The sequence below is a fragment of the Lathyrus oleraceus genome, chromosome 2 (assembly GCF_024323335.1).
Source record: "Lathyrus oleraceus cultivar Zhongwan6 chromosome 2, CAAS_Psat_ZW6_1.0, whole genome shotgun sequence".
In the NCBI taxonomy this organism is placed as follows: domain Eukaryota; kingdom Viridiplantae; phylum Streptophyta; class Magnoliopsida; order Fabales; family Fabaceae; genus Lathyrus; species Lathyrus oleraceus.
Genome location: NC_066580.1, coordinates 421346071 through 421360332, shown reverse-complemented (window position 1 = coordinate 421360332; position 14262 = coordinate 421346071). Strand labels below are relative to the sequence as shown.

The 14262-nt window shown below is 37.1% G+C and overlaps 1 protein-coding gene across 1 annotated transcript; it reads right to left on the bottom strand.

The window, feature by feature from the left end:
- Positions 1-1828: 1828 nt before the first annotated feature.
- On the bottom strand, positions 1829-5286 carry LOC127119890 (probable E3 ubiquitin-protein ligase HIP1). The gene is made up of 6 exons (XM_051050253.1): positions 4767-5286; positions 3084-4094; positions 2768-2968; positions 2525-2676; positions 2299-2409; positions 1829-2034 (listed from the first exon to the last, which is right to left on the bottom strand). Exons 1-6 carry the CDS (start codon positions 4920-4922, stop codon positions 1974-1976), a joined length of 1692 nt encoding a protein of 563 aa, XP_050906210.1. The 5' UTR covers positions 4923-5286; the 3' UTR covers positions 1829-1973.
- Between the last annotated feature and the right edge of the window lie 8976 nt (positions 5287-14262).

The window sequence follows — 14262 nt, the reverse complement described above, 5'->3', positions numbered from 1 at the left end:
CCGTTTTGATAAAAAAAATATAAAAAAATATAATTAGATTTTGCTTAAAACTTAATTGGAACACCTTTCACTCCTTAAATCTAATTGATTAGACAATGCATTATTTTGTTATTCGAGTTTATTTTATTTAGATTTGTATTATGTCCTATTTTGTTGTGTGCGATAAATATGTTTAAAATTTGAGTTTAAAGAATGAATTTGTTAAACTATGATATTTTAAAATTTTGAAATTTTATAGGTGTCGTAATTTTTTTAGAGACTGAATCATTTGGTTCGACCGATTTAATAACTATACATTTTTTTCATAGAGACTGATTTATTCAACCTAATTATCTAGATTAATCTGGTTTAGTCATGCGGTTCGACCAATGACATAGTGGTTTGATCAATAAATTAATGATTCAGTACTCTTATTGATTAGATGACCAATCTGATTTTCAAAATAGTGAATAAATTTACATGAAAGTGAATTTTTATTACTTTGAGAATTTAAAATAAAATTAAAAAATATAATAATAAGAAGAAAACAAGTAAAAAATGGGATTGCACATTTAATAAAAAAAAGTTATATAGTGAAAATAATTAAGAAATACAAAAAAAAATTAACTAAAATAAATAAACATATTTGGAAATGTTCCTTATACATAAAAATTGCATAAATAAAAGAAATATCATACTCTTTCGAATATGTTTTTTTATTTTATTTTAAAAATATAAAAATTATTAAAATTACATTAATGTCATTAATGAAAATTATAAATTTTCTATGTTTTTTCTAAGTTTTATAATACTAAAAACTGAAAAGTAAGAAGCAAAACACAACTAAACTGTTTCACTTTTTTGCTTTTAAAAACTGGAAAATAGAAAAGAGTTTTTAAAAATACTTTTGTAAAACATTATATTCAAACAAGTTTTTAAATTTTAAATTTTTAAAAACTAAAAAAGAGTTTTTAAGATGCATTTCAAACATGTCCTAAATTTTCCTATAACCAAACTACTCAACAATGAGTCTCGTAATCTTGACAATTGAAATTATTACTTAAGTGATAACCATATGAAAAAAATTAGACAACAAATAACTTATTAAACCACACATATTTGGTATTTTTTTACTTAGACATCATATTATAAAAAATAAATCATAAACTTTTACTTATGAAGAACAATGCCAATCATCATTGGAATTCCAAACAATTTTCAAATATACTAAATAGCTTTAGATTCTCAAATATTTGTGGTGTTCAAAAATGGATACTTTATTATACACATCAACAGTAGTTGATTCAAAAAATTTATGTGTGAGATCAACTTTAACCAGACAACAAAAAAGCATAGCAGGTTGTACAAACCCCATTCTAGTTGTTCTTTTAAGGAGACAGCTTCCTTATATTCTCAAACTACACTTCGCATGTTTCTTTCCCTTTCCCTTTTTTTCCTCTGAAAAGTGAAAAGAATGTTACACGCGTGCACAACCGTTTCTTATTTTCAAGCACTTTTGTCTAGTTTAAACAGAAACACTTCAGTCAAAGATGCTTGGTTCAAAACCACAAATTTCCCCCTCCTTTTGCGGAATCATGTAACTTTCACCAAAAGAAGGTATCATACTCATCATGATACTTTTTTTTAGTGCAACATGTTGGCAGAATTCCTCTCTAAGTGGCAACATGGATTGCACGCAAACAGTGACTGTTTGCACTCGCGCAGTCAGAAGATACGTAACCGTCAGACTGAGAGCTCACGGTCACGAATTCTTTGACTGCGTGAATGTGTGTCATGATGAGTTACATATAGATAGAAAGAAGAAAAAAGAGCTAGAATTCGTTTGAAGTATATATTTCAACTGATGTTTGATATTTATTATTGAGAAAATTGTATTAAACAATCATTGACAACAATGATAATACAAAGTTGAGATGATTCTGATGCTTCGTAGTTACACAAATGTATATGCAGCTGATAAACAATTTGCAACTTTAGTTCTCTGTTGGGAGTGAATCTGATATACAAATATCTCCTCGACATAGTGGACATACCCTGTCGGAACAATAATAAAAATAGAAAAATCAAAGCATGTAAAGATGAAAAAGAAATTTCAAACATTTATTACAGGAGGGAGGGACCACTTAAAGTTTTTCATATGAAATGAATTGCCAAGAGTTATTGCCATAAAGCTCCTATATCAGATTTATGATGGAGCCTATAGTTTTTTTTTTTGTAAAATTCTATCATTTTTTGAAGTTTATGACTGTATTGTTAATGTTAACCAGAAGAAGAGCAGTAATCTCTGATCTGACATACCTGTGAATCTCCTTCAGCCATTTGTCGATACATGTTGTATGAAATTCATGATGGCAAGGAAGTACTCGCATGCTGTCTCCATCTTCATACTCCACAAGACATATATAGCATCTGTCATGTTAAAGGATTGCCATATAATGAACAATTGCGATAGAGAAGATGAAAAATACATTTTCGCAAACAATGAAAACAATATTTTCGCAAAAAAAAATGTTAGAATACTTACTGTACAGGTTCTTCTTGATGTTTGTGTGACTTTGTGTATAATTTAACTGGTAAGGATTCGACAACTTCGGCAGGCGCGGGAACAGATCCGATAGAAGATACAGAAGGGCGGGAAGATAGAACCACTGATTGCTGGTGAATTTCATCCAGAACCTAATGATGTATAAAGGATTCAACTTGAATAAACATATAATGAATGGCCTTAAAAATAGAAACTAAGAGTGCACTAATTTATAAAGTTAACCTCAAATAAGGCTTCGGCTAACATCACTATTCTTGATATGCTAGCTCTAGCATTTGTATCATCGTTTGAATTTGAATTGTTCTCGCGACTACTTATTCTGCATGTACAACGACCGTTTCTATGTTGACCAGATAAGATACATGATCTGTCATGTCCGGAAAGATTTTCAAACCGGCTGCCCAACCGCTGAAGAGCACGAACCTAAGCCATTTGAAATCGGGATCATTTACTTTGAATTATAAATCCATGGCATGGAGAAAGTCATTACATATTATTAAACCAATAGCTGTTACTAAAAGTTCAGAAAAAATCATACCTGAGATCGTATTCTTCTTCTCCGTTCGAGGAAATTGGACCTATGTTCTAGTAGATCCTGATACCTAGTTTCTCTTGATCGTGAAGCCTCAACCTCGTGGTCTTGGGTGCTGAATGGAGAGCTAGACCTGTTTGGTAGAGGATATCCGGATGTAGTACGAGAATTTAAAGCGTTTCGATCAGATGGTGGCACTCCTGTACCCCTCTCCTCTACTTGTCTTCGAGTATCCTCGCTAGCATCTCTCTCTTGTTGCAGAGGGCAAAAGGTGAAGTCAGCCAATCCTGATCGGCGGTGGACTCTGTCGCGAAGCCTTCCAACGCTTAAAGTTCGGCTGAAACGAACATTGCGGTCAACAGGTTCTCGAGCTCCATTCCGTCTATCCATGGCATTTCCTGTCTCGGTATTAATTCTTGGAGAAAACATGTTCATACCAGGCATCTCTGGCATGGCGTATCCATCTCTAACAGTATCTACGAGAGGAGACAGTGTAGGACTGCTCGACAAATTGCTACCCAAACCGAATATTGGGGCATTTGAACTTAAACTATTAGAAGCATCTCCGTGATACTGTATAGGAACTGGACTTACAAAAGACCCATTAAGCATGTTACCGCCACTATATTGTTGAGTTTCATTTCTATTATGGAGACTAAGCTCGTCTTCATCATTGTTAAAAATAGAAAGATTTGCCGAAGAATCAGGACAAGGCCGAGATGACCCTAAGCTGGTGGTTCTGCTAAGCCTGAAGCTTATATTACCCGGAATGAGGCTAAACCGAGAAAGGAACCGACTTGTAGAATTTGTGGACTGAGTTGAAGAACCATGTGCCGAGATGCTCGCGGTTCTGGATTCAGCGTGACTCCACTCATCAAGATCAATGTTAGAAGGCATACAAGGTATTCCATCAGGTTTAACTTTTCTAAAAGACTCTGATTTCACTTCATCCGAGTCAATTTCATTGCTACTGCTGTATGTAACATCACTTCCATTTACTTTATTCTGATCACAAACCTAAAGCACAAGTTTCAAACAAAAGTTAGATAATTAACACCACAAAAATTTGACCAATAACCAAAAATTCGAAAGCGACTCGGTGCCAAACAAGTTATAGCACATCAGAACTTCCAAAACTTGTGAATCGTAACAAGAAATGAACACATTAGTTACTCTATTAAGAAACCATTTCTAGGTAGTCTTTCAGCAGTAAATTGCAAGGCAAGAAACAACCACACAAAAAAACCAACAACTTTCAGTTTCAACATCATAGTTTTTATTCTGAAAGCATAGATACACAAAACAGTAGTTTATTCAATAAAATCCTAATAAGAAACTACAATGTAGTAACATCGAATATCATATTTTAAATCAAATCAAAAACATTTGCAAACAAAATGAAATTCAACCATGCAATATAGTAATAAAAATCAAATCATATAACTTTTATAATAAAAGATAAAATCATGAAAACTTGTTCTTCCCAATCTAATTAACCTAACAGTTAAAAGAGGTAGAAAACAAAAAGTTTCAAAATCCTTAGCAGTATGATCCTAGTAGAACCTTCATCATACAATCCAAAATCCAATCTTCAAGGAAGAAAAAAAAACATTTTTTTCAAAAAATAAAAAAGAACAAAAAGAAGTGGCATTGGTAAATAAATATTTCAAATAAGAAAACAAACATTACCCGTTCATCATTATCACTGTCACGAGATCCAGAAGTTGTTCCAAGACAATAGGAAGGAAAACCTCTAAGCCTCTTCGATCGATTCTTTCTCAAACTACAAGAAGAAGAAGAAGATGAACTACAAGAAGAAGCACCTTTACTACTACTAGACCCCATTTTTTTTCTTCAAAAAAATCCTTAAAAGAATGGTTTTTCAATGACCCAATAGGCCAAATATGAAAACCCAGAAATCAAAATGAGTTGTTTTGAAGATCCAAAGAGTTTCAGATCTGTAGCGGTGAGAAAGTAAAGTAGCATTTTTGTGTGGTGTTATTTTGGTGCATTTTTTTTTGTTGTGTGTGTAAGTTACTTATGAGAAGGGTGCAAGTAAAATATAAGAAGAGGTTCTTGGATTGTAGTAAAAGAGAAGAGGAGCGTGTGAGAGAGGGTAAGAGAGACAACGCAAGTCGTAGGTAAATGTGACAAGTAGGTTCTTTTGTAAGAGGGAAAAAGGTGTGTGAGGGATGAGAAATGAAAAGGGGAAAAAGGAAAGAAAATTAAAGATGTGTGGAGAGTATGGAAAGAAGAGAGAAATGGGAAAATTTGGATTTTTTGTGATTCTAAGAGAGAAATAGGAAAACTTAGATTAAGGGGGTAAAATGAGTCGGGATGTTGACGGTGCGGTTTGGGCGGTTTTGATGATAAAAATCATCCGAACCGTAAGAGAAAAAAAATATGTGGTTCGGTTGCCTTTTAGAAATAAAATCAAACCAAACCAATGCGGTTTTGATTGGTTCGATTTTTTATAATATTTTTATTGAGTCATACATACACGTATAGAGAACTATATAATTTTGTATTTAGTCATTCATACATTACTAAATAACCTCAAACTTTGTCATATTTAGACAAAAACTCCGCATTCAATATACAAAAAATTAGATTAGAAAAAATAAAATAAAAAATATATATAAAATAGTAGAATAAAATAATATCAAAGATATTATAATAAAACATAAAAAACATATGAGATGAGAGATTGGAGAAGATGAAAAAAAGAACACAAGAGATGAGGGATTGAGAAGAAATGTGTGATGAAAACATAATTGGAAGAGAAAATAGTAACATAAAAAATAAAAAATAAAGAACATAAGAGAGGAAATATTAGAGTAGAAAAGGCGAAACGTACGTGGTAACGAAGATGAGAAGAATATGCGATACTACTAAGAGAGATTTAAGAAGGTTGAAATTGAAACCCTAAGTGTGAGTAAGAGAAAATCATTTTTAATTGTAAGATTAATGCATATTAAGTTTGAGTTTTGGGTTGAATGTGAGATAATTGAAGTTTAGGTTGTAACATAATGCGGTTTGGTTTGGTTTAGTTCGGTTTGAAAAACACAAACCGCAAACCAAACCAAACCATGCGGTTTTGTTAAAAAATGACCCAAACGCATCTGAATCAAATGCGGTTTTTTGCGGTTTTGATTTGGTTTGGTTTGATTTGCGGTTTTCTATTGGGTTGGTTTGGTTTTGAACACCCCTACAAATGAACTTAAAAAGTTTTTGAAATAGAGATTGAAATTAAAGAATAGTGTTTCATGGAGAAGAAAATATTTTCTTTTTGACTAATGGTGAAGAGGATATACAACTTTTTTGTTTCTAATAAGTCAATATTTCAATCTCTATTGAAAAACTAAAACATAATATTATTATTTTGTTTTTCATTTTTTTGTATAGTAGAGTGATTCAAACTAGCACCATTGCAATTAGATTTTTCTAGCTAAGGGGATTTTTTTTATTTTATATTTAAATAAATATTTGTATTGCTTAAATATTTTTTTCATTAATTGGTGGAGGATTTTGGCTTTTTAATGTTCTTTTCACTAAATCTCTATAATAAAGGATAGTGCTTAATGGAGAAGATAATATTTTCTTTTTGATTAATGGTGAAGAGAATACATATAAAAAATTGTAAATTATACAGATGTAAGTTAAATATTTTAAAGTTATTTATTTTTAAAATATATGTATAATTTTATTTTTTAATAAACGAATTTTAATCTACATTACTCTTAAATTATATGTATCTAAATCCAATTAAATTGAATTTGTTATTAAAATAAACAAAACAATGGAGGAGAGAAAAGAGAAGAATAGAGTTTGTTATATTATTCTCATTTAATGCTTCAAGTAGAATTTGTTACAAAAATAACCCAATTTTTTAAGGAAATTCCCAAAATACCCCTGGTTTCAAAAAAAATTCCAAACTACCCCACTTTTAGGAGGAGGCGTCAATTCAATTGGCGACTCCTCTTAAAAATTGACTGGAGGCGCCAATTGGATTGGATAGGGCATGTGCCCTAGCCAATCCAATTGGCGCCCATGTGTATTTTTACAAAGGAGACACCAATTGGATTGACACCTCAATGTAAAATGCAATTTTTTTGTTATAAATAGATGTGTTGTGTGAGTCATTGTTCCACATCTCATTTAATCATTTGGCAATCATGTTTAGTGTTCGTCGCCGATACGGAAAGGTGATTTATGCGAGAGACAAACCTCAAATGTTAATGCTCTTCTGGAACATCACTACGTTCGAGCAACTGAAGAGGGAGTTGGTTCGTTGGTTAGATGGGAAAATAGCAGAAGGGGAAAAAATTAGAAGTATTAAGAGACTCGACAGTATCTTTGGTTGGGTACGAATGAAGACTGATAAGGATGTTAGGGAAATGATGTTCGGTCGAGATGACATCAATTTGATTGTTGTAATGAGTTAGAAATATTTCTGCTTTCAGTTAGCTTATTTTGTACTGATGTTTGTTGTGAACCCCGTTGTAACAAAAACTTTATGATATATAATGATTGAAGGTTATAGAAATACAATGTTACAAAAAGCTTATGACCTAGATGATGCTTCTCGATTGGGACAGTTGTTCTTGTTGTGTCCTGATTGACGACAAATACTACATAATCTTATCATTTTATCTGTCGAATCCATTTTTTTCCTGATACGTGTGTTGTTTGGAATTCCTTTTTTCTTTCTACGCACCTCGTTGTTGTGCCAAACTATATCACCTTCATATGGAGGCCAGTATTCCTCCATTGGTAGTACCGAGAAGCTTTTGTTATATACATTCATGACGGTGACGGCCTTTTACACATCATATAAATGGTTTTAAGCGTCTTGACGAGTATATGTACATGTTGCAGTGACATGGCAGCAAGGAATGCGGAAGGCCTGGAATTTTCCACAGTCGCACCAACTTCTGTTTACTCTAACAGCATAGGTGATCGGGAAAATAGCAAGTGTACTATTTTGCCTGTTATAGTAATAGTGGGGAAAAATCCCCGAATGTCGATCTCAAGGACTGCACGTAGTATTGAGTTTAAATTATCATTCAATTAAACAAAAAATATTAATTTGGTTTGTTGAGTGTAAAAAGAAAATAATAAAGCAATAAGAAAATAAGGGTTTATGGAGAAAAAGGAACAATGTCAGGGAAGGTGTATGATTTATCCTTGTAATTACTCTGAGTTACTATTGCATCAACAAATATCAATTACTACCAGTTCTCAAGGGTATTTTCTCCCAAGTCCTTGGTGAGAAAACCTTTAATCAATATACCCTCATTCCTATGTTCATAGCCAATGAGTGTGAAGTTAAGCTGTATAATATCAAGAATGCTCTGGTTCATACAGGGTATCACTAGTCCTAGGTGATATCTACTGCAGAGTAACCTGATGAAAACCTTATCACTGGCGGTCCAGCCTAGGTGATAACCATAGATCAATCTCGATTGGTCCGAAAGAGAAAGCAACAAACACATCAAAAGGTTACCGTAAATAAAATATTATAAATGCAAATGTAAACTCAAATTCATTACAATTCTAAATCAGGGACACCCCCTAGCATTGGGGGGTTTAGCTACTCATATTGTTTAAAACCAATGCAAGATAAAAATTACACATTACAAGTAATTGGATGACTTTGATCTTCAATCGCTCCCGCTCATGAATCTCTCCAGCTCTCCAAATGCTTTGATCTCTGTAATACTTGATTGCTTCACAATACTGTGGTTTGCTGTACTCCAGGATGATCTTTCCTTTGGTAGAAGAACTCTTTTTATAGTGAAAGTTCCCAGCAGCAGTTGGACAGGTCCAAATATGTCTCCACAAAGCCCGAAGGATGAAAAGCCCGAAAAAATTGGAAATATTGGGCTTGGGCTGACACGGCCCGTGTCAGCTGACACGGGTGGCCGTGTCAGCTGACACAGGTGGCCGTGTCAGCTGACACAGGTGTCCGTGTCAGCCTACTAGTTATCCTGACACGCCCCTGGCATGCCCAACACGGGGTGAAGTTCTGCCTGACACGGCCTGTGTCAGCTGACACGGGTGGCCGTGTCAGGCTACTGTTTTCTTCCTCTGTCTCCCTTTCCCTGACACGGCCCGTGTCAGCTGACACGGGTGGCCGTGTCAGGCCTCCTGTACTGGGATTTTCTGCTCTTTTTCATACCGGACTCTCGCACTATCGTGTTTTGAGTTCTCCGGTTCTTCTACCTGGATCTGTCTGACAAAAACACAGCTATTCCACGCATAAAATCAAAATAAACAAAATAAAACATAATAAAGATTTAAAATGCGTAAATGACATAACGGAAGTAAAACTACTCGAATTGTACCTTAAATGCGTGCACAGTGTGTCAAATGTCTCTATTTTGCGTCGGATCAGTAATGAAAACTTACTATAAATGGTGACTGATCACAACCCCAAACTTAGCTCATTGCTTGTCCCAAGTAATGTTTCGGTATCACTCCCTAGAATACTTTATGCTTTCCACCACTGCTGAGATCATTCGCAAACGTCTTCCCCTTTTCTTCCACAAGTCCTACCCATCTTCATAAGTCATCATTCACACTTCCACTTTAAAGCACCGTTTCACCTGTCAGCTTATTTCACATTCTCACCAATTCTCTCGGGGTTAATTGTTTACACTCATAATTCAAAGTATGCAATATCACTCACAAGTTTGAATAGTCTCTCTTTTCTCATCACCTACACATAACACACACACTTTTGAGGTCTTTAAGGTTGTAGCTTGGCTTGGGTTAGGGTATGGATTCACAAAAAAAAAGGACAACAAGGGGCTTTTGGCTCAGAGTCGATGTTACATCCTGTGTTGGCTTCTTTTATTTCCTCGGTTTTCTTTTCTTATTTCTTGAATTTTTACCGATTACCCTTTTCCGTGCTTCTTTCTTTTGAATCATCGAGTACTTGATTTTTATTTTTCTTTCTTTTACTCGATTCATCACTTTTTCTTTTTCTATTGTTTTTGCATCTTCTAGGGCTTTGATAGCTTTTGGGGTTTTTTACCCCAAACTTAGCTTTTCAACACAATTGGAATGTGTTCTCATGACTCTGAGCAGGGTGAGGAAGTGTTTTTGGCAAATGGTTACATTCATGGTGTTTTAAACAAAAACAAATGGATATAGGCTCAAATGGGGTTAACGAAGGATATAATAATGCGGGATGGCTAGAAAGGCTCGGGGTTAATTACAAACAACATGCCTTAGTGTGTGGATCATGCAGTGACAGTCCCAGAGAGTCTACACAAATTAAGAGTGATAAAGACAAACCTGAATGACGCTCATGATGATTAATGTGTTTGGCCTTTTCCGACTCACTTGGTTTGGTTCAGCTTTGACAGGATCCACAGTGCTTCTTAATTTGGTGCAATTGCTTTCTTACTTTCGCAGTGTGCAGGATACTTGTGTCGATAAAGTTGTGTACGTTACGTCCGATCTTTACTTTCAGCAGTGTCACTTTCTGGGGAGATCCTTCACAACAAGCCATGGTGAGTGGTGTGATCTTTCATCCACTTCTCACTTGTGATCATTACTTTTCCAACCTATCAACACAGACTTGACACACACACTTGCAGCATAATGTACATTCAACAGACAAATTCAATACAAAAGTAAAAATAACACAAACAAATTGCAAATGAAAGACATAAAATCTCCCCCACACTTGAACTCAACATTGTCCACAATGTTTGCGAACAAGCGCGGAGGAGGGAACTTACAGAGTCCTACTGAGGAGGCGGTTGCGGGAAATGCAACATCAACTGTCGCATCATGCTGCTCATGTCATCCAACATCGCTCCCTGACGGGCTTGCTCGATGCCTTGCCTTTGCTGTTCAGCCCTCAAGTCACCTATTTCGGTCTGTATCCAGCCCCATTGGTTAGTTGACCAAGATGAGGAACCTTCCGCCTGTTGGGTGGGTTCCTGAGGTTGTGGAACAAACTGCTCAGGCGGTGCTTGAGGATATTCTTCTTCTCGTCCTTCTTCCTGGTCATCTACAAATTGGTCACCTGCATAAAAATGGTCAGTGTCGTGGCCCTCATCCGCATCGGGATCGGCGCTCACATATAGCCAATTCGCATAATCAGTGATAGCTACTCTGTCCGGATCCGGCAGAGCGATGATAAACCGTTTATGAATGAGGACATAATAATGGGTAGGGGCAACCGCAATCATACCTTGGTCAATCAGAGCATACATGTCAATTTTAGTATTACCTGCGATTGGCGTGTCCTCGAGTAAAACAGCCTGATACCCGAAATGCAATGCAATCTGGGTGATCATACCTCCCACGGAAATGCCGCCGGAGTTTGCTCGGCCGACTCTCCCCAGGTAGTCTACTGCAAAGGCAGCTACATTAATGGTCTTGTTTTGAGCCATCGAGTACATGAAGAATAGCTCTCTCTGAGTAGCTACTCCGGTGTTGTCGCCTTTACCAAATAATGTGTAGGCTAGACCTTTTTGGGTGTACCTGAAATAGGGATTCTGGATGCCCGATGCTTTTGCACCTTTGGAGGAGTAATCCATCCTCCTAGTTATGGCGATCCAGAAATCCTTAGGAGAAAACCCGTCTGGGACCGCTCCGGGTCCGTTCAGCGGGAAGCGGAGTATAGCAGCTAACTCCTCAACAGACAGTTCATGGTAATTGTTAAACAATCGGAAGCGTAGAGTACTGAAATAATACCTGGTTGTGTTAACCCACCGTTTTTCGAGCTGAAACTCCAAGGTGCTGAGAAATTCGAGAGTAATGCGCTCGTAGGTCGGCGCCTCCAAACTCATAAACTCAAGCATGCCCAAGACGTGGAACATGCGGTCTACCTCAATTTTCAATCCTAGATCAGTCAGAGTCTTTTCACACATATACCGGGTCGGCGTGAGCTTGCGTTTCCGGTGAATTTGGTAACGTCTCTCTTGCTCCGGGTTGTCAAACACAATATTGTGGGGATTAGGATTCCGGCTCGGGCGCTTCCAGGACTTTTCCATCTCTGCACGTTGTTGCTTTCCAGTAAGGATTCTGTTCGAGAACATTTTGGACCTGCAAAAATAGTAAAATTCCGAACTTTCGAGTTAGAAAAATCTAAAACCGTGGTTGCGACTGAGACGGCGAGGTGAGAAATATTTGTGAAGGGTGTTTGGGCTATAGGTGAGTGGAGCTTGGTTGCATGTGAGGTTTTGTGTGGTGAGGTGAGTGAGTGTTAATGGAGTTTGTGAGAGAGTGGGAGAAGAAGATGAAAAGTATGAGAGAGAGAGTATGGAAAAGTGGTGAAAAATCTGATAATGATGAGGGATTAAGGAACAAGAGTGGTTAAGAATGGTTTAAGTGGGTGGGGCCCACTAAAATTTGAAATTTTCAAAAAAAAATCAAAATTTTCGCACGCCTGACACGACCGTGTCAACTGACACGGGTGGCCGTGTCAGGCTACTGTTTTTACCGTATTCCAACCTTTTGTTACAGTGGTCCTGACACGGGCCATGTCAGGCCACTGTTTTTCATCCTCAAAATCAGTTTTCTTACAGTGGTCCTGACACGGCCCGTGTCAGGCCACTATTTTTTCCAAATATCCTTTCCAAATTTTCCTCTTCTGACACGGCCCGTGTCAGCTGACACGGGTGGCCATGTCAGGCTGTCCTTTTGGTCGTTTTTAGGTTTCCTTGTCAGGTTAACCGCTGGTTCCGCTGGCTCCTTCCTGTGGGACTCTTGTATACCTATAGACACACAAAAAATGCTTAGAAATAAAAAGCGTGGGTTTCCTCCCACGAAGCGCTTCGTTTAACGTCGCATGGCTCAACGGTTCTTCGTTTGGTTAGGTGAGACGAACTTTTTCTATAGGACCATTCTCCTGGTCTTGTATGTAAGGTTTCACTCTATGCCCATTTACCTTGAACGTGTCTCCGTTCGATGGATTTCTTAGTTCAACGGCTCCATGGGGAAATACCTTTTGTATCTCAAAGGGCCCCGAACATCGGGACCTCAGTTTCCCTGGGAAGAGTTTCAACCTTGAGTTGAATAATAATACCAGTTGTCCTTCCTGAAGGTCTTTCTTCTGAATGCGCTTGTCATGCCAGGTTTTGGTTTGTTCTTTGTAGATCTTGGCATTCTCATACGCTCGATTCCTGAACTCTTCTAGCTCTTGTAATTGGAGGATCCTAGACTTTCTTGCTTTGGCCAGATCATAGTTGAGGAATTTGGTGGCCCAGAATGCCCTATGCTCTAGTTCTAGTGGCAGGTGACAAGCTTTACCATAGACTAACTGATAAGGGGACATACCTATTGGTGTTTTGAACGTTGTTCAGTATGCCCAGAGTGCGTCATCGAGTTTGTTTGACCAATCCTTTCTAGAGGCACTGATAGTTTTTTCTAGGATTTGCTTGATCTGCCGATTGGATACCTCAACCTGTCCACTGGTCTGAGCGTGGTATGGAGTGGCTATTCTATGCTTTACATTGTATTTTCGCAGTAGGTTTTCCATCAATTTGTTTAGGAAGTGGGTACCATCATCACTAATAAGTGCTCTTGGTACCCCGAACCGTGCGAAGATACAATTCTTGAGGAAGTTGATCACCTCCTTTGCATCATTCGTGGGCAGTGCAACTGCTTCCACCCATTTTGACACATAGTCCACAACAACTAGAATGTACTGTTTTCCGAAGGACGGTGGGAAGGGTCCCATAAAATCTATCCCCTATACATCGAACAGTTCGACCTCTAACATGGCATTCTGAGGCATCTGATTTCTTTTAGATATGTTTCCTGTTCTTTGACATCGGTCGCATTCTTTTACCACTACTTGGGCATCTTTGAACAATGTGGGCCAGTACAATCCAGATTGGAGGACTTTGGCTGCGGTTCGGAGTTATGACATGCTTTTAAAATGTCCTTCTACTCTTCCTCTAGAACACATCTTCTGACTAGACCATCTAATCCCTTTTTGTAAAGGAATAGATCGTCCCATACATAGAACCTGCAATCATGCAAAAACTTTTTTCGTCTGTTAGAGTCAAAGTCATCAGGTATCAGTCCACCTACCACAAAGTTCGCGTAATCGGCGAACCATGGGATATGCGTAACGGCTAGAATGCGTTTGTCCGTGAACTCATCTCTGATGGGGTGTGATTCTTCAGTTTCTTGAATCGGAGTCATCCGAGACAAGTGA